This window comes from Octopus bimaculoides, chromosome 27 (genome assembly GCF_046866305.1).
Source record: "Octopus bimaculoides isolate indiv1 chromosome 27, ASM4686630v1, whole genome shotgun sequence".
In the NCBI taxonomy this organism is placed as follows: domain Eukaryota; kingdom Metazoa; phylum Mollusca; class Cephalopoda; order Octopoda; family Octopodidae; genus Octopus; species Octopus bimaculoides.
Window position 1 is genome coordinate 11,383,147 of NC_142954.1, and position 22,500 is coordinate 11,405,646.

Sequence of the window (22,500 nt, forward strand, 5' to 3'; positions counted from 1 at the left end):
GTGGCCATACTGGAGCAGAGCCTTGAAGAAGTTCAATCAGGCGAATCAATCCCCGTACTTTTTATGTTTTTTAAGCCTGGTACTTCATCTGAAAGAGTAAACCTAGCAGTACAACAAACAGATATCGATAAAGTATGTACGAGGCTGAAATGAGTGTACCAGCAATTGATATGACCATCTTAACAAGGGCCCTTGAAATTGCTGCCCCAGCATGGTCAAAGTCTAGAGACTGAAACCAGACCAGTAGAAAAAAAATGGCAGAAAATGGTAAAAGAAGAGACTTACTTGCAGTGCACAACAATGGGACAGGAACGTCCACGGAATGATTTGTTCACCTTCCTGAGATGATGAGGTGCCACCGAGGAATTTGGTAAAATCATAGAATAAATAGGGAAAGAGAGAGAAAGAGAGAATAATATAGATAATTTAACTGTAATTAATAGATATCATACACATACAAATATATATATATATACATATATAGGAACAGAACATATAAACGTGTATGACTGATGAATGTATGTATATATGTGTGTGTGTGTGTGTGTGTGTGTGTACAGTTGATTTAATGTTCATACATGGAGAACAAAATACAAATGTATATTATTATTTCTCATAATCCTTTTGAGAGAGAAAGCATAAATTCTTTGCTAAGGCATAATGAATCATACATATACACATACTAAAATTTATGTGTTATACATTGAAATATACATACATGCACACACACACGTGTGTGTGAGTATATATATATATATCGAAGAAAGTTAGGGGTTGTGAATCCAACTCACTAAGGGATAATATCTATCCAATATAATGCTGGAAGAATACCCTATTATTATTACACTAGTGTTTTTTCATTGCATGGCAATTACATTACCAAGTGCAATAAATAGGTAAGGGTAAAAAGTTATTTTACCATTAATTTATATAGCAATAAGAAAATGGAGGGGATTAGAAGTTGGTATTCATCAACTTACAGACATTGTATTGTGTCAATTTACTTGTTTATGTCTGCAAGTTGATGAAAACCACCTATTAATCCCCTCAATTTTCTTATTGCTATATATATAAACACACGTATATGTATGCGTTTATGTAGGTTTGGTAGAAGAAACAAGAGATATTGTACCAAGGGTTTCATGCATGGTACTTTATGAAAATGATTTCAAATTTGATAGCTCCTATCTTCAGATTTGAAGCCAGTTTGGTATGTACCATTTGAAAAAACTTCTCAATCTTTTGAGTCATTTTTGTAACTCTTAGTCAATTAAAAATAGAAAATAGTACAAATAGGTGTGCATGTAAAAAAGTAGTAATTTATCAAACACCATAAAACATAAGCTCCTACATTATTAAAATCATCTTTGCCTCTAGAGGATATATCACAGTTATCAAGTGCCGAATGAGTCCAGCTTCATAAGAGAAGGGAAGATAATCTCGACAGCAATTCTCAACACAAACTTGAACATGTGTGTGTTTGAATGAGTGTGCATGTGTGTGTATGTATGAGTGTGTGTATGTGTGCTTGTGTGTGTGTGAGTGTATGTGTTCACTACAAGGTTCAGTTCTTGTACTATGGTGGCTTGTGTACCTCAATGACCTTGCAAGTTGAGCCAGAGGAGTGCATGGCCTTGGAAGGGCCTTCCATGCTGGGCAAGCCAAAGGGTAGAGGCCACACTAATATGGACCACTTCCTCCCAAAGGTAAAAATAGGTTGTTTCTACACCATGTTGCAGTATGATGTGTGCCTCAATAACCCTAAAAGCTCTTCCATTGACTTGCAAGCTCCAGCTGGAGCCTTCCATGCTACACAAGTCAAAGAATAGAGACAAGACTAATAAGGAGAACATCTTCACAGAGATGAAATTGGGTCCGTATTGGGCCAGCAATCTACCCTATCCAGGAAAAAAGGAATGTTACAGAAGCATTTAATCTTGTTGGATTTCAGGTGATATCACTGCTTCTGTAACATTCCTTTTTTCTTAGATAGAGTTGTGTCAGGCAGCTCCTACCTGGTCGAAAGCCAATTATTTTCTTCAAGGAATGCGATCAGTTTTCCTCTGATTATCCTTTCCATGACTTTGCTGATGTGTGAAGTCAGAGAGATAGGCCTATAGTTTTTGGCATCTGCTCTGCTTCCCCCTTTATGGATTGGGCATATTATTCCTTCCTTCAGCTTGCTTGGCTGATGTGTGAAGTCAGAGAGATAGGCCTATAGTTTTTGGCATCTGCTCTGCTTCCCCCTTTATGGATTGGGCATATTATTCCTTCCTTCAGCTTGCTTGGCTGATGTGTGAAGTCAGAGAGATAGGCCTATAGTTTTTTGGCATCTGCTCTGCTTCCCCCTTTATGGATTGGGCATATTATTCCTTCCTTCAGCTTGCTTGGCTGATGTGTGAAGTCAGAGAGACAGGCCTATAGTTTTTGGCATCTGCTCTGCTTCCCCCTTTATGGATTGGGCATATTATTCCTTCCTTCAGCTTGCTTGGCAGTTTGCCATTTGCAAGAAAGTTCTGGAAGAGGATCTGGAGGGGTTTTGCCAGGGCATGCTTACACGATTTGAGGAGGATTGCTGGGAAACCATCCGGACCAGCAGTTGAGTTTGTGTCCACTTCATCTATGGATAGTATTATATCTTCTTCGCTAATGTCGATGTATTCCATCGTAACTGCCTCACTGGTTATAGGGGAGGTAGCAAAGAAATCCACTGGTTTGTTCACTTATCTGTGTTCCAATGGAGTGGTGAAGACACTTTTGAATTGCTCATTCAGTACCTCACTGATCCTAGTTGGACTGTCTGTGAGGGAGCCATCCTTTTTGAGGAGGGGTCCTATCTTTCAGCGTACTGAAGTTGTTTCTTTCGCATAATGAAAAAAGGCCTTTGGGTTTGACTTAATGTTTTTTATAACCCAGGCTTCTTTGTCTGCTTTCTCCCTCACATAGGATTGTTGCAGCCTTTTTTCAATCTCCATCAGTGTCGTTTTTAGGCGAGACCTTTCGCTATTTTTGGGATGTTGGTTGATCGATTTGCAACCTTTGTCCGTCGTCTCATGAGGATCTTCCTCTCCCTTGGAATTTTGTTCCTATTTGTTGTGGCCTTGTGCTCTGGGACATATTTCTGGCATATGGCTTGCACAGTAAACATGAAACATTCTAGTTTCATGTCAATGTCTGGTGTGGAGAGACATTTTGGCCAATCCTCTCTGAGGATCTCTTTCTGGATCGATTTCCAGTCTGCTTTGTGGAAGTTCAGATTAGAGAGATTTTGGGTGCTTCCTTTAGGCTGTATGTCTCTGGTTATTTTCAGCCCAAACATAGACGGCTCTATTATGTTGTGATCCGAGACTAATGTTGGCATAACTTTCACATTATGAATGATGTCCATATTGTTCGTGAAGCAGAGATCCAGAACATTATTAGCCCTAGTTGATCTGAGTACAGCTTGCTCCATGAATAGGGCATTGGTGAGGTTGAGCAGGGACTCCACCTGTGCTTGCTTGCAATGAGTCATTCCTGAGTGTATGAGACCTTCGGGCCATTTGATGTTGGGGAAGTTGAAATCACCCATAAGAAATATGGTCACGTGGTGTTCCAGTTGCATGAGGATTTCTTTAATTCTTGTGAGGCAATCTTCAAACTTGCCTGCGTGGTTTGGAGCATCTGGTGGGCAATATGTATTGCATATAACTATATTATGTTGTCTTATGTATACAATTAGAGTGTCACATACCGAATTTTAGTATGACAGTAAGACCTGGGGTGTGAGGTCATCACGGATGTACACAGCAACTCCACCATGGCTCCTTTCCCTTCTGTCTGTTCGCAGTATGGCATATTTTGGTACGTGTACTTCTGCATCCTCGAAATCAGGGCTGAGGTGAGTTTCCACGAGTGCTATGGATAGGAATTGATTGCATGCAGCAAGATCTCTCAAGAAAGAAATTTTATATATACATATACACACACACACACACACACACATATATATATACATATATATATACATATATATATATATATATATATATATATATATATATATATATATATATATGTATATATGTATATATATAATGGAAGTCTGTCAGGGTTTGACAATGACGTCAGTGATGCTGGAGGTGGGAGCGGAGCCCAAAGGCAGACGCGGAGATGTGGCCACACGTCGGGCACGTAACAGCTGAAGTAGGGTTGGGGGATCCTCTCTTTTTGGGCTTGTTGCTTCTGGTCCAGGCTCCTGAGGCACTTTTCCTTGAACAGCCTAACACCCTTTTGGACAGCTGGATGCCAAGCGCCGCGGTCAGAGGCAAGCGATTCCCAGTCATGGGCTGAAATGCCGCAGGCCTCAAGGGAAGTTTCCACACTGTCCTTGTATCGCCTCAGTGGCCTTCCAGAGTCTCTTGCTCCAGGCACCAGCTCAGAGAGAAGATCATCTTTGGTAGATGAGCGCCATCTATTCGGAATACATGTTCGACTCGACATTAATAAAGCTGCATAAAGCTGCATAAAGCTTAACACAACAGAAGTATTAATAAGATACAAGCAAATAGACATATACATATTTTCATAAGCCCACAAATATCCAAAAATATTTAAAAACATTTATAAATACAAAGGCATTTTTAAAAATATATAAGTAAAATAAGTACAAAATATAAACATAAGATACAAAAAGGTCGATATTATATAAGACATAGTGAGTTATAAATTCACACGATATACTATAGAGGAATTAAAATTTAGAGGTCAGAATACAAGCACATAGAATATTTAAAACACTTAGATATTTAAAAATATATAAGAACATTTATGAATACATAGGCATTTTAAAATAGAATACGTTGATATGAAATAGGATATAGTAACTTATAAGTTCATAGGATGTGTTATAAGGACTAAAGATTTCAAGTTAGAACACAAAGCGTGTGGAAAGTTGAAAGTCAGATATTTTACAGTCTTAAACGGACATACTCAAATTAGAGACAATGTTCAATGGGTCCACTAGTTTCATCTACGGGCCATTTCGGAAACATGTCAGTTAATATGGCATGGATTTCATATTTCAAAAGAACCGGACACTTCCCTCATCAGGATGCTCCACGGCACGAAAGACACCATGAAGACAATACAAAAAAGGACCACTCACATAATCACTTTCCAACTCTCTTCTTTTTCCCTTCCCTTCTCTCTCTCTGTTTACTAACACTCCTCCTCCTACTCCTACTACACAACTCAAATAAAACCCTTTTATCAGTCAGGCAGACTGTGGCTCAAATATCCTCAGTTCATCTTTGAGCCTCATAATCCAACTCACATAATCACTTGATGTAGCTACCCTCATTTGCACCTCTTGGCATGAGGTAGGTTCATTGGGGCCTTTCAACAGGAAGAGGTCCAGCTTTGATTTAAAAACCCCTACATCTACTTTGTGCAGGTTCCTCAGGCTCTGTGGAAGAATATTATATATATATATATATATATATAACAAAACTGTCCGATGAATGGGAACGTGAAACTCAGAGTAACGGTTTTTTTGTTATATTTCTGCTGCTTTTAAATAAAGTATATATATATATATATATATATATATATATACATACTCATACATATATACATATACATATATACACATAAATTTATAGACATATATACATACATATGTACAATTCACACACACACATACACATATATATATCTACACATATTTCACACAAAGTTGTTATTAGTTAAATTAATTTTAATCATGTTTGCTTTGTTTCGGTGAGATTTATATAAAGCTTTAACTTTCATTCCAGCAGTTACTATGGAAGACTGGTGGGATTATCATTTATATGGACTTAAAGATTAGTCACGATTTAACATATAATTCAGTTATTGCAGTTTACTACTATACCGATACAATGTACATTGTTTTATATTTTTCTTTGCTATGGTTTATTAGTGCTTAATCCTGCCTATAAATTGATTGATTGAATGAATGTGATTATTAAGCTTTGACTTTTATGGTATACTATGGAAGACGGTAGGGATTATAATTATTGTGTGACTTAATCGATTTGTCACTGTATTTAGTTACATATTTAGGAGTTAGTTGTAATTTAGTTATTGAATTTATTTTGTGATATGGTCGTACATAGGGTAAATGTGTTTGTAAGTTGTGGTTTTTTCGTTTGCTTGTTCCGAAACAACTCGTATTGTAGAGCTGTTGAAATAACGCTAAATTATTACAAGTAATATAATTTCTATAATATTTATTTAAATAAATTATAAGTTTTGATATGTTTCTAATTTAATCGTTAAAATTTCCTTAGGTAGACCATTTTCAATATATATCTCAATTGTACTTTTGGTAGTTAACATTTTTAAATATATTTCTAATTTCTATTTTTAATATAGTTTTTAACTTGTAATTTTTAACTATTACCCATATGTGATAATAATATACATAGCCTGAGGATTCACTGGTGGATTTATGTATTAAATATAGCCTTTAAAAATAAGCAAACCTACTGCTTTCCAACATTTAGATGATAATATGTCTATCCAAAAGCTCATGTCTGTTAGGAAAGGAGCCAAATAATACTACTATGTTTTAAACAATGTTGAGACTAGTTTAATATTTAAACACAAATGGGAAGAGTGTGTACTTGCTGAACTGGAGTGGGAGAAAATATTTTTACTACCTATAAAGACAACAACAGATACTAAATTACGATGGTTCCAGTTTAGAATTATACCCAATATTTTAGCAATTAATTCTCTATTATTCAAGATTGAACTGGCCAAAAGCAACCTGTGCACTTTTTTGTCAACGTAAGGTGGAGAGGGTGTCACACCTTTTCTGGCAGTGTGAATGTGTACAGGTCTTCTGGCAATGCTTCTTAGATTTGCTGTATAAAAAGCGCATACATGTTCGGATTGCGAAAAAAACACATAGACTGATGCCATCTTTGACTTTACTCTTTTACTTGTCTCAGTCATTTGACTGTGGCCATGCTGGAGCACCGCCTTTAGTCGAGCAAATCGACCCCAGGATTTATTCTTTGGAAACCTAGTACTTATTCTATCGGTCTCTTTTGCCGAACCGCTAAGTTATGGGAACATAAACACACCAGCATCGGTTGTCAAGCGATGTTGCGGGGACAAACACAGACACAAACATATACACACACATACATATGTATATATATATATATATATATATATATATATATATATATATATATATATATATACTTTATTTAAAAGCAGCAGATATATAACAAAAGACTGTTACTCTGAGTTTTACGTATTTGAGTACTCTTTTTTCCACCTTGTTGCATATTTCATGTGCTTACTCCGGTATATATATATATACATATATATATACAACGGGCTTCTTTTCAGTTTCCGTCTACCAAATCTACTCACTAGGCTTTGGTCGGCCCGAGGCTATAGTAGAAGACACTTGCCCAAGGTGCCATGCAGTGGGACTGAACCCGGAACCATGTGGTTGGTTAGCAAGCTACTTAGCACACAGCCACTCCTGCGCTCCTTGCTAATATTATTAGCAATATTTTTTATATACAAAAGCAAAGTGGCAAGAAAACACTCTCAACGTTACAAACTTTGTGCATGACAGATATCTAATTGAAAAAAAACAGATCATATAATGAAAACAAGCAAGATGAATTTTATAAAAAATGGAGGCTCCACCTTGAGTTTGTAAAACACATGGTAGTCCTCTAGTGTTACTTTTTGTTGAACTGTATTAAGATTTTATGAGTGACTGACGATTAAGTGTGTAGTCTATTTTATTTTCTTCTATTTCTTTATATTTTATTTTATTTGTTTTTTATCTTAAAGAAATGGAAGTCCTGTTCTCCATTTGTTTTGTACAAAACTTCATGGTCCCCTGACCATGCTGTTTCATATTATAACAGGGAAAACTGGAAATAAAAAGATAATTCAAAAGAAAAAGTATAGACTTAATACACACCACACCAGCACAGAAACACGTGTAGCGATTACTTGTACTACCTTCTTTCCCCGCAGATTGATAACAGGTAAGATATATATATATTTAACTAATTTTATTTTATGTTATTTTAATTATTTTATTTGATTTAATTTTCTCTGCATATACCATACCATGAGATTACCCTGAAATAGGAGATGCTTATCTATTGGTAAATATCTTGAATTTGTAATAATAATAAATACATATATATATATATATATATATATATATATATATACATGCATATATATATATATATATACATATACATAACATATATCTATATACATACATAACATATATATATACATACATGATATATATATATATATATATATATATATATATTTAAATTCAGGTGAATATGATACTTAAGTTGAGGCACCAGAATGTATTACAGTATTATCCATACAATTTCAAAGTAAGGTGATTAAAATCAAAATAAGCAACAAGGATATCCAGAGGTAATGCAGGACAAGTTCAGTTAAAGGGAGTTGCATGAAACAATCATACTGCATTACCTCTGGATATCCTTGTTGCTTAATTTGATTATATATACATACATATATATATATATATATATATGTATATATATATATATATATATATATATATATACGTTGTGAGTGTTTATTAAGCGTAAAGACATGAAATTCTATGAGGCTCCGGCAGGGGTTGGTAGCGAACTCTGCTGTACTCTTTCATCACACCTTTCTCTCACTCTTTTTTCCTGTTTCTGTTGTGTCTGAAATTCGAAGGGCCAGCCCTGTCAAACTCTGTGTCACACTGAATATCCCCCAGAACTACATTAAGGGTACACATGTCCGTGGATTGCTCAACCACTTGCACGTTATCGTAGAAAGGATTATTATTATTAAACCGGATGGCAACACCAGGCTCCAATCTAATTTGGCAGAGTTAGATTGGCAACACCAGGCTCCAATCTAACTCTGCCAAATTAGATTGGAGCCTGGTGTTGCCATCCGGTTTCACCAGTCCTCAGTCAAATCGTCCAACCCATGCTAGCATGGAAAGCAGACGTTAAACGATGATGATGATGATGATGATGATGATTAGTAGTAGTAGTAGTAGTAGTAGTAGTAGTAGTAGTAGTAGTAGTGACAGAGTTAGCAGTTGAGTATAAGCAACGATAGTAAGCAACTTCAATAGTAGTGGTATTAGTAGTAGTAGTAATAGTAGTAGTAGTAGTAGTAGTAGTAGTAGTAGTAGTAGTAGTAGCAGTAGTTTTAGTGCTGGTGATGGTAATAGCAGTGATGGTGGTGGTGGTGGTGGTGGTGGTAGTAGAAAACGTCAACAGACCTGATCACTTTTGTGACTATGCAATTTGTTCAATGTACAATCGCTAAATCACAAAAGCTTCCAGGACAGCCGATATGTTAGTGCGTCAACATCAAGAACTGGCAGAGGGTGGGTGGATAGGTGGGTAGGTAGACGGGTAGGTGGGCGGGTGGATGGGTAGGTGTGAATGGTTCAGTGAATGGTAGAAGAGGTGTTAGTGAGGGAACAAGAATCAGTAGTGGTGGTGGAGGTGGTGGTGGTGGTGGTGGTGGAGACAGTGGTGGTGGTGGAGACAGTGGTGGTGGTGGTGGAGACAGTGGTGGTGGTGGAGACAGTGGTGGTGGTGGAGACAGTGGTGGTGGTGGTGGAGACAGTGGTGGTGGTGGCGGAGACAGTGGTGGTGGTGGAGACAGTGGTGGTGGTGGAGACAGTGGTGGTGGTGGTGGAGACAGTGGTGGTGGTGGCGGAGACAGTGGTGGTGGTGGTGGAGACAGTGGTGGTGGTGGCGGAGACAGTGGTGGTGGCGGAGACAGTGGTGGTGGTGGAGACAGTGGTGGTGGTGGAGACAGTGGTGGTGGTAGTGGTGGTGGTGGAGACAGTGGTGGTGGTGGAGACAGTGGTGGTGGTGGTGGAGACAGTGGTGGTGGTGGAGACAGTGGTGGTGGTGGAGACAGTGGTGGTGGTGGTGGAGACAGTGGTGGTGGTGGCGGAGACAGTGGTGGTGGCGGAGACAGTGGTGGTGGTGGAGACAGTGGTGGTGGTGGAGACAGTGGTGGTGGTGGAGACAGTGGTGGTGGTGGCGGAGACAGTGGTGGTGGTGGTGGAGACAGTGGTGGTGGTGGCGGAGACAGTGGTGGTGGTGGAGACAGTGGTGGTGGTGGTGGAGACAGTGGTGGTGGTGGCGGAGACAGTGGTGGTGGTGGTGGAGACAGTGGTGGTGGTGGTGGAGACAGTGGTGGTGGTGGAGACAGTGGTGGTGGTGGTGGAGACAGTGGTGGTGGTGGCGGAGACAGTGGTGGTGGCGGAGACAGTGGTGGTGGCGGAGACAGTGGTGGTGGTGGAGACAGTGGTGGTGGTGGAGACAGTGGTGGTGGTGGTGGAGACAGTGGTGGTGGTGGAGACAGTGGTGGTGGTGGAGACAGTGGTGGTGGTGGTGGAGACAGTGGTGGTGGTGGTGGTGGAGACAGTGGTGGTGGTGGTGGTGGAGACAGTGGTGTTGATGATGGTAGTGGTGGTCGTGGAGGATAGTTAAATGGTTGGTACAGGTTGCATGGATGTGGTGGGATGGTAGGAGTTGGCGGTGGGGCGGAAAGTGGGAGGTGGTGGCAGTGGTGGTATGCCAACACCATGCCAAAATCTTACACACAAAGGTCAGTGACCAATGGCATGGAAGGAAGGAGCAGTTGGTAGAAAGACATGGTGGTGGTGGTGGTGGTGGTGACGGTGTTGGAGGGAGGATGGTATTTTATGATGGTGGTGTTTGTGATGATGATGGTGGTGGTGGTTGATGTTGGTGCTGGCGGTAGTGGTGGTGTTTGGTGGTGGCATTATTGTTACTGTTTGTAATGGTGGTAGTGGTGATGGCAATGGTGGTGGTGGTGGTGGTGGTGGATGGTAGTGGTAGTTATAATGGTGTGATGGTGGCGGGCATGGTTTGGTATGGCTGTGGGTGAAGACAGTGAGGTCCATTCAATGGATGGTAGTTATAGAGTGTGAAGGCGGTGGTGCTGGTTTGATGGTGAAGTGAGACAGGTAGAAGGGTGGGGTGCTGGATGTGAGTGGTATTATGGTGGTGGTGGGTGGCAAGAGTGGCAAAGGTAGAGGGGTGAGGAGGGAACGGGGGTACATGTTGCTGGGCCTTGAATGTGTTCACATGGATGGTGGTGGTGGTGGTGGTAGTGACATTGGTAAGGTTGAGAAGGGGGGAAAAAGGGGTTAAGGCATTATTAGTGGTGGTGCAAAGGGTGGTGGTGGTTCAGGTGTTAGTGGTGGTGGTGGCAGTGCAGAAGGGGTTTGCTGCAATCAACAACAGAAATTAAACGACAAATTTCAGCATGCAAAACAAAATGTGCTAGTAGTAGTAGTAGTGGTGGCCGTGCTGGTAGTAGTAGAAGTCGTAGTAGTAGTAGTAGTAGTCAGAGAAGAAGTCGAACTGGTGGTTGTGGTGATGGTGGTAGTTGTAGTAGTAGTCGTAGTGGGGAGGCTGGTAGTAGAGGTAGTAGTAGCAGTCAAGCTGGTAGAAGTAGTAGTAGTCAATATGACAATGGTGGTGGTTGTGGTAGTAGTAGTAGTAGTAGTAGTCAATCTGACAATGGTGGTGGTTGTGGTAGTAGTAGTAGTAGTCAATCTGACAATGGTGGTGGTAATAGAAGTAGTAGTAGTAGTAGTAGTCAATCTGACAATGGTGGTGGTAATAGTAGTAGTAGTAGTAGTAGTCAATCTGACAACGGTGGTGGTTGTGGTGGTAGTAGTAGTAGAGACAGGATGGTATTGCTCTTGGAGCATCTTTGCTTACAGGTCTGCTGACCTAGAGCTAAACTTTCACAATAACAAGAGAGAACACATCAGATACTAATTAGTCCTAGATACTCAGGCAGAATGGTCACGGCTGGAATGTCTTTGATGATAGGTCTGCTTGACCATGTCTGACCTAGGGCTAAACATTTACAACATTTGTCTATCATGGGCCAAGGAGGAGAAACCTTATGTGTGGTCATTGGCCATACTAGAAATGATAGTCAAATTTCCCCTCAAAAGATACAACCTTAAAACCTAATAAAGGACATTTTTAATAATGTTGCTCTGGGGTGGTCATGGCCGGGTTGCCTTTGATCAGAAATCTGCTGGAGTTAGACAACAACAATGGTAACAACAATAATAGCAATTAGGAAATAGCAGGCCTTAGGTGAAACCCTTTTATCAGTCAGGCAGACTGGCTCAAAGATGAACTAAGGATACTTGAGTTGTGTGGTAGGAGTAGGAGGAGGAGTGTTAGTAGTAAACAAGGAGAGAGGGAGGAAGGGAAAAAGAAGAGAGATATAGAGAGGGTGAGAAGAGGAGGGTGGTTAGACGATGGAGAGTGGAGAGGAGTATAGATGGGAGATGATATGGTGTAGGCAGAGATGTAGATGGGAGAGAGTAAAATGAAGTGGAGGGCTAGAGCAGAGAGATGGAAGGAAAATGGAGAAAGAGAGAGAGAAGGGAGGGAGAGGAGAGAGGAGAGAGGAGAGAGAGAGAGAGGAGAGAGAGAGAGAGAGGAGAGAGAGAGAGAGGGGAGAGAGAGAGGAGAGAGAGAGAGAGGAGAGAGAGAGGGGTAAGAATAAGTCGGGAAAAGGACAGAGAGAAGCATGGAAGAAAAAAGGAGAGAAAGTATATATATATATATACTCTTTTACTCTTTTACTTGTTTCAGTCATTTGACTGTGGCCATGCTGGAGCACCGCCTTTAGTCGAGCAAACCGACCCCAGGACTTATTCTTTGTAAGCCTAGTACTTATTCTATCGGTCTCTTTTGCCGAACCGCTAAGTTATGGGGACATAAACACACCAGCATCGGTTGTCAAGCGATGTTGTGGGGACAAACACAGATACACAAACAGATACACACATACATATATATATACATATATACGACGGGCTTCTTTCAGTTTCCGTCTACCAAATCCACTCACAAGGCTTTGGTCGGCCCGAGGCTATAGTAGAAGACACTTGCCCAAGATGCCACGCAGTGGGACTGAACCCGGGGCCATGTGGTTGGTAAGCAAGCTATTTACCACACAGCCACTTCTGCGCCTATAAAAAATCAAGCTTACAATGCATCGTAAATCCAAACATGAAGCAAGAAAGAAAGAACAATAACGCAAGGACGTGGAATAAGTACAGTGTTATTGGACGCTCAGGAAAGGAAAGGAAAGAAAGAGGATTTCACGTTTCGAGCGGAGCTCTTCATCAGGAATAGAGAAAAAGTCCAAAGAAGGGAAGACGGAGAGCAAAAATTGCCAACGTTACACACGCGGTCACATTGGAAGTGAAGCCTTGTCACACTCTGTGTCATGCTGAATCTCCCAGAGAATTAATTACGTTAAGGGTACACATGTCTATGGAGTGCTCAACCACTTGCACGTTAATTTTATGAGCAAGTTGTTCCATTGCTTAGATGAACTGGGGAATCCTTGTCATAATAACTGATGGATTGCCAGTTATATATGGAAAGAGCGAGAGAGGGGGAAAAAGTATATATATATATATATATACATATATATATATATATATATATATATATATATATATATATATAGAGAGAGAGAGAGAGAGAGAGAGAGAGGATGGAAGAAGTGTATATATATATATGTTATGATCGGCCATTATTATGATTGACCATTGACTGAACACTATTCAATTTTTTTTCTCCGTGTTTTTCTCCTTGTCTCCGTATTCTTTCTGTTGAAGAGCGTAGCTCGAAACGTCAAAGACTTTCCGTATTCCCGAGCGTCATACTAATATATACTTTTGTTATTTACACCACCTGTCCTCGTCTGTTGTTATTTTTTGTATATTCTCCCATATATATATATATATATATATATATATATATATATATATATATATATAATCATCATCATCATCATCAACATTTAACGTCCATTTTCCATGCTAGCATGGGTCAGATGGCTTGACAGGGACTGACAAGGTCAGGGACTGGCAAGGTCAGGGGCTGCACCAGTTTCTATTGGCTGTTTTTGGCATGGTTTCTACAGCTGGATGCCCTTCCTAATGCCAAACACCCCACAGAGTGTACTGAATGCTTTTTACATGGCACCAGCACTTTTTATGTGGCACCAGCACCTCTGCATTTTAAGTGGCACTAGCACCCACACTAATGCTTTTTCGGTGGTATCATGGTTTCTGGGCTCTCAATTTTGTTGTGGTGGGCAGGGCTTCTTGAGTACAGCAATGTGCCACATATCTCTCTATATATAGATATATGTAGAAAGAAACAAATATATATAGATGTAGATAGGTGCAGGAGTGGCTGTGTGGTAAGTAGCTTGCTTACCAACCACACAGTTCCGGGTTCAGTCCCATTGCATGGCACCTTGGGCAAGTGTCTTCTACTATAGCCTCAGGCCAATGCCTTGTGAGTTTATTTGGTAGACGGAAACTGAAAGAAGCCCGTCGTATATATATATATATATATATATATATATATATATATAAGCCTGTAGTATATGTATATGTGTGTGTGTTTGTGTGTCTGTTTTTGTCCCCCAACATCGCTTGACAGCCGATGCTGGTGTGTTTATGTTCCCGTAACTTAGCGCTTCAGCAAAAAGAGACTGATAGGATAAGAACTAGGCTTACAAAGAATAAGTCCTGGGGGTCGATTTGCTTGACTAAAGGCGGTGCTCCAGCATGGCCACAGTCAAATGACTGAAACAAGTAAAAGAGTAAAGAGTATATATATATATATATATATATAGAGAGAGAGAGAGAGGGGGGTAGAGAGGAGGTGGAAGAAAAAGGGAGTAGGAGAGGATTGGAGAACGGAGGCGGGAGAGAGACAAGAAGAATAAAGCAAGAAGAGGAGGTGGAAGGAGGAAAGAGAAGAAACAAAGAGAGAGGATGGAACATACAGCAGGCTGGAGTGTAAAGGTGAGAGGTGGAGAAGGGCAGGGAAGGAGGGGAGGACGAGGAGGGAAGACAGAGGGAGCAGGGAGAGATGGGTGTAAGAAGGGAGGATGAGAAGGAAAGAGATAAGAAAGATGAAGAGAGAGAGAAGAGAGAGAGAGAGAGAGAGAGAGAGAGAGAGAGAGAGAGAGAGAGATAAGAATACTGACCGACGGAAATCAAGCAAAACCTTCACCGATGTCGGAATGGAGAGATCAAGCCAAGACAAGAAGTGGAACTGGGTAACAGTCCGTGTTTCATTGGTCTGTAGATTCTTCAGGTAAAAGCTGCGTACCAGGTAGTCATCACACCAGATATGTTCAGAGACCAGATGTACCTGTACAGTTGGAAAAACTTGCTTTAGACATATACCTACATGTGTGTTTCAACATACATATAAGAGGGATGACCACTAAGTGGACATCTATTTTGTTAGAAGTAGACCACCTATGGCCTGACCACTAAGAAAAGATTGTTCTCAAGAAAATTCAGGAAACACCAGAATGTAAGAGAGCAAGACAAATGAAAAGAAACAAAATATAAAGATTAATCATAGACCGGTTTCGTTGTCAACTACTTACGTAATTGTCAGCAACTCTTCAGTATGATCGTCTTAGCAATATAATTTGCAGAACTATACACGAGATGTCTGCATGAGATTGAACATGTATATAGTTCTTCCAATTACATTTGGGGTTATATTTCAAAAGTCTTCATTATTTACATTATTTACATTTGACGGATATTTGCCCTCATCTTGTTTGTTGTTAACACAATGTTTCGGCTGATATACCCTCCAGCCTTCGTCAGGTATCTTGGGGGAAGTTTCGAGCCTGGGTTCTCATTCCTAACGATGTTACTATTATTAATTATTATTATTATTACTATTATTAATCAGGTCACTGCCGTGAATCGAATTCGGAATCTTGGGGTTAGTAACCTGCGCTCTTAACCACTACGCCATATGCCCGTGGGCAATTATGGAGTGAATTTTTAGGTCTTATAAATCTATTATTTTTCTATCCTTCCTCAATACCGGTTCCCATATGCTATTCATATCTGCATATGTAAATAATGTAAATAATGTAAATAATTCCTCATCTCTTAAATATAGAACTGTATTATCAAAAGTCTTCGTTCTGGCGTGCCAAATGCCAGAAATAATTCTCTGCAGTGAATTTTGCCAGTTAGAGAACATGGTTATTTAAATAATAATAATAAGGTTGAAAAATTGAATATTAATTTGATTAATATCAATTTAAAACCAGTGGCCTAGCATATATTTTAAAGAGTTTTGTTGTGCAAGGCCTGTACAATGCGAGAAGATGCAAAGTAAACTAGTAAATGAAGAGAAAAACTAAACAAAACAAAGTTGCAGTTTTAACTTGTTTTTCTGTATTTTGGGGTTATAAGCCCTTCTTCAGGACATTCAATATACATATACATGTGTATCTGTGTGTGAGGGCACATGGCTTGGTGATTAGAGTGTTGCACCTACGATCATGAGGTCATGGTTTCAATTCCTAGACCGAGTGATGTGCTGCATTCTTGAGCACAGACACTTCATCTCATATTGCTCTCCAATCACTTCAACACCTGATGTGTAGTACACCACGTTCAGGTAACGTCAATTTGATGGAGAGAGTTAGTTAATGCGTGGCATGAACATTTGATCACAATGAACAAATCTTTTGTGCAGGTCATTCAGTAAAAACTGAACACTCATATGTCATCTGCAATGGGAGAGTCCATCATCTATACATATATACATATATACATATATATATATATATATATATATACAGCTATTGCAGAATCATGCTTTTATAATATCTATACACTAATAAACAAGGTGCGATGAGTAAATTGTTGCCATTTTATATTTTTAATTTTGCGCATGCGCATGCACATTGTTTTTGATTTTGTCGACTACAGGGTCAGTTGGGCACCATCTGTGAGAAAAACAGCACCATAATGAAATTCACTCTGCCAGAAATTTGGAAACAACATACTGTACTGCTTGGCATTCATGTAGGAAGCTCCAATACAAACATTTCAGAGTGCTTGGGCGTCAATCTGAGGACATGTACTGAGAGTGATAAAAATCAAACATCCAGTCAACATCATGGTGTTTGGAGTGATCATTTGTGATGGCAACGTTATGCCTTCATTCATCTTCCCACATGGCCTCAAACTCAACACGGAGGCCTACATCAAGTGCCTGGAGAAGGTAGTGCTGCCCTGGCTCAAGAGGGTGGCTGCTGGAAGCATTCACCAATTTAAACAAGGAGACCATCCAGAAGAGTTGCAGGAGATTTCAAAGTTGTCTGGAGGCCATGGTTGAAGCCAATGGCGATTTTATTGAATAAATTTACTCTTTAGTATTTCAAGATATTTTTATGTAATTTTGATAAATATATCTGTTAAAATGTCAAAGGAGACACAGACAATTATTGAATTGTTCATGTCAAAACCTTAAGGAATGGAATTTATTTCTTTTCATTTGTCTAGCTCGTAAACATCTTGCATCTTACAAAGTTGAGAACACAGATTTCGTGGTAAGATGGTTTGACATCTATTTTTAGCATACAAGGGATCCACACAGTGATCTCTCATATTGTTTATATTTAAATAGAATTCACGGTTCTCGGACATTTTTAAGTATGTTGACCACTAGTTGAAATTGAAAAAACATTCGAGCGAGGTCGTTGCCAGTGCTGCTGGACTGGCTCCTGTGCAGGTGGCATGTAAAATACACCATTTTGAGCGTGGCCGTTGCCAGTACCGCCTGACTGGCCCTCATGCAGGTGGCACGTAAAAGCACCCACTACACTCTTGGAGTGATTGGCGTTAGGAAGGGCATCCAGCTGTAGAAACTCAGCCAGATCAGATTGGAGCCATGTGGTTCACCAGTCCTCAGTCAAATCGTCCAACCCATGCTAGCATGGAAAGTAGACGTTAAACACTGTTGATGATGATGATGATGATATCTAAATGTATGTATATATGTGTGTGTGTGTGTGTGTAGATATACATGTGTACATATATATGCATATGTGTATATATATATTTGTATATCATCATCATCATCATCATCGTTTAACGTCCGCTTTCCATGCTAGCATGGGTTGGACGATTTGACTGAGGACTGGTGCAACTGGATGGCTACACCAGGCTGTGCAAGTATGTCTGAGTGTATGTTTGTTAGTGTGTGCATGTGTGTATGTAGGCGTGCATATTTGTACATATATGTGTTCACATATGCCTATGTGTGTGCATGTGAAAGAGAGAGAGTAGGTGTGCACTTACCTCATAAATGTGATAAAGATCACTGCCCTCTTCTGGCCAATAGCGATGACACATAGCGTCAGCATTCTCCGTTAGTTTGGTCAGCATCACTATTACAACACTGCCTTGTTCCCATACCATCTGATAAACAAAAACAAACACCATTATTATTATTATTATCTTTATTATGACAGTAGGCAAGCTGGCAGAATGGTTAGCACGCCGGGCAGAATGCTTAGCGGCTTTTCGTCCATCTTTACATTCTGAGTTCAAATTTCACTGGGGTTGACTTTTCCTTTCATCTATTCTGGGTCAATGAAATAGGTACTAGTTGAGTACTGGGGCTGCTGTAATCGGCTGTACCCCTCCCCAAAAATTTCAGGCTTTGTGTTTATAGTAGAAAAGATTATTATTATTATTACTATTATTCTAATTTATTATTATTAAGGCAGAATCGTCAGCACACCGGGCGAAATGCTTAGTGGTATTTTGTCTGCGGTTACGTTCTGAGTTCAAATTCCGCCGAGGTCGACTTTGCCTTTCATCCTTTCGGGCTTGATTAAATAAGTACCAGTTATGCACTGGGGTCGATGTAATCGACTTAAACCGCTTGTCCCCTCTTTGTGTAGCCCCTTGTGAGCAGTAAAGAAATAAGAAGACACTTGCCCAAGATGCCACGCAGTGGGACTGAACCCAGAACCACGTGGTTGGTAAGCAAGCCACTCCTGTGCCTATATGCCAGGCAAAATGTTTAGTGACATTTCATCAGTTGTTACATTCTGAGTTCAAATTCCACCAAGGTCAACTTTGCCTTTCGTTCTTTCGGGGTCAATGAAATAAGTACCAGTTAAACATTGGGGTTAATGTAATCAACAACCCCCACCTCCCCTGAAATTTCAGGCCTTGTGCCTTTAGTTGAAAGGATTATTAGTACTATTGTTTTTATTATCAATACTACTATTACTACAACAATATAGTAATAATAATGATAATAATAATAATAATAGTTAATAAATAATAATAATAAAAATAAGCACCCACTACACTCTCAGAGTGGTTGGCATTAGGAAGGGCATCCAGCTGTAGAAACTCTGCCAAATCAGATTGGAGCCTGGTGTAGCCATCTGGTTTCACCAGTCCTCAATCAAATTGTCCAACCCATGCCAGCATGGAAAGCAGACGTTAGATGATGATGATGAAATAATAATAATAATAATAATAATAATAATAATAATAAATAATAATAATTAATAATAAAAATAATAATAAAATAATAATAATAAATAATAATAATTAATAATAATAAAAATAATAATAATAAATAATAATTAATAATAAAAATAATAATAAAAATAATAATAAAATAATAATAATAAATAATAATAATAATAATAATAATAATAATTAATAATAAATAATAATAATAATAATTACTTCCAATTTTGGCACAAGGCCAGCAATTTTAGGGCAGAAGCAAGTTGATTACATGAACCCAGTGCTCAGCTGGTACTTATTTTATGAACCTCATAAGAAAGGCAAGGTTGACTCTAATGGGATTTGATCTCAGAATGCGTTGAGTCATAACAAATAATGCAAGGCAATCGAGCTAATGCTGTAACGACTGCGCCAGTGCACTTTCGTGCAAACACCATTGCCAGTGCACCAGAAGGACAGATTAGGAGTCAATGCATTGGGAGCATAAATGAGCTTCAGATGAATCACAGGAGCTCCAGGATACACATAATGGGGTGACCATGGATGGAAGAATTTTAAGAACACGATTGTAGAAACAGGGTGGACTTTGAGGTTTAATGACAACAACAGCAACAACAACAATTACGATGCCAAAGTAAACAAGAACAAACAACACTAACACCGACAGCAACAATAACTTGCAACTTACCTGCCAAAAGTCAGCAACTGTATGCGGCAAAGGTCCTTGGGTGGCAATATATGCTGGGTTCTTTGGATCATGGTCAGTCTGTGGATAGAGAGAGAGATACAGATCGTATATGTGTGGGCATGTACATGTGTATGTTTGTGTGTGTGTGTGTGTATATATACATATATACAAGTATATATATATATATATATATATATATATATATATATATATATATAATATATATATAATATATATATATACATATATATATATATATATATATATATACTTGTATATATACATATATATATATATATATATACTTGTATATATGTATATGTATAGATATATATATATATATATATATATATATATATATATATATATATAATAATACAAAGAATATATATACATGTATACACACATATATGTACATACTTACATCTACATGTGTATATATATGCATATCAGGGTACAGGACGTTAGAACAATGAACTACAGACAACGGAACAAACACATAGGAGAACGGAAAGCCACTTGGAATATTCCTTCATCAGCTGTCTCTATTCTAACCTGACGTTTCGAAGATAAGACAATATATATATATATACAAGAATATGTATATACAATATAAGAAGCATATATGTGTATGTGTGCATACACATAGAGCTTGAAAAAGTTTTATGTTCAGGAATAATATGGATTCATAGTTCAAGAGACTTAACGACCATCCATGCTTGTTCTTGTTTGGTTTCCTTGTATGTCTCCACTGTCCTGTTTTTGTTGCCAACTTTGACCCTCCATAAATCCTAAATTTTAATTTGGAATTTACGGGAGCAACTGTCTTTGAAGACTCCTATTGTCGCTGAATGCTCAAAATGAAGAGTAGACAGACAGCCGTCAACTGATGAATGGTAATTCTCTGTGTTTACTTGTCCTGTTTTCCATTTTATTCTCTTGTTGTTTGCGTATTTAATTAATTTGTTTTCGTATTTCATGTTGTTTACACAGTTGGTGATGTCCTGTACCCATATATATATATATATATATATATATATATATATATATACATATATATATATATATATATATATATATATATATATATATATATATATATACATATATATATATATATTATTTAACTGAATGCCATGCACCCATTTCCAAGTAAGCTTACATATATATATATATATATATATATATATATATATATATATATATATATATATATATATACACACACACATATATATACATGAGTATATACATGCATATATATACCTATACATACATATGTATACTTATACACATATACCTTTATGTGTGAGGGGAAATATAACTTGAAAAGGTCATTCTGCCACTAAAGAACCCCCTTCTCACACACACAGATAAGTTCTCTTCCACTTCATCTTCTTTTTCTTCTTCTTATTATTCTTATTATTATTTCATTTATGCACAACAGCTTAAACTGTCAGAAAAGAAACATTCCTAACATCAGGCTACAACAAGTAAACTTAAATGCCAAGAACTCTCCTAAGTATCCAAGCTGTCCCCTAATAGCATTGTTTTCTGGATCTGCACTAAACTAGGTTTTTATGCCTAATTCCTCAATCCATCATTTCAAATCTTTATACTTATTATCATGTTGTTTTTTTTTCTTCTTTCTTCAAATTTTCTTCCATTTCTCGCCGAGTGTTTTCCGTACACCAAGGGCAGAGAAGCTCATTGTATGCATTCCCAGTTTACACACGCAAATTCACAGGTAAAATATTTATGTAAAAAAAAATTAATAAATAAATAAATTCATGAATGGATGTTGCTTTCACAGCGATAATGCTCTTCTCAGTACATGAGTCTTTCCAGTTAACACGATTTTTTGCACTTCCTGTAGGGATGGTAAGCCTGGTATCATTTTCAAATAGGTCTCAGTACCTTTTTTTTTTTTTATCATTCCTAGAGATCCTACAATCACTGGTATGGTAGTCGCCTTGAGGTGCCACATTTTTTCGATTTCTATTAGCAAGTCATTATATTTACTGATCTTGTCAAATTCTTTCGCCGCTATATTATGATCGCAAGGAATACACATGTCAATTAATAAACACATCTTTTTTGTCTGATCTCTTATAATAATATCCGGTTTATTAGCTTTTATAACCTTGTCGGTATGTACGGGGAAGTCCCAGAGAATCGATACATTTTCTCCCTCAGTCACAGCTTCAGGATGGTGTTTATACCATTTGTCAGCGGTTTTGATTTTACACTGCCGACATATTGTCCAGTGTAAATACTGACCGACTCTGTCATGTCTTGCTTTATATTCTACAGGTGCCAAATAATAATAATAATAATTATTATT

At 38.5% G+C, this 22,500-nt stretch overlaps 1 protein-coding gene across 2 annotated transcripts in view; it reads right to left on the reverse strand.

Annotated features, from left to right (window-relative positions):
* The window catches only part of LOC106876783 (receptor-type tyrosine-protein phosphatase N2), a 144,626-nt gene that overhangs the window by 18,181 nt on the left and 103,945 nt on the right, over nt 1–22,500 (reverse strand). For both annotated transcript variants that reach the window (XM_089343601.1, XM_089343600.1), the window contains 4 exons: nt 20,157–20,234; nt 18,275–18,394; nt 15,136–15,302; nt 286–339 (listed from right to left, as the gene is read on the reverse strand). In XM_089343601.1, the coding sequence (XP_089199727.1) occupies nt 286–339; nt 15,136–15,302; nt 18,275–18,394; nt 20,157–20,234 (419 nt within the window). The remainder of the gene's footprint in view (nt 1–285; nt 340–15,135; nt 15,303–18,274; nt 18,395–20,156; nt 20,235–22,500) is intronic.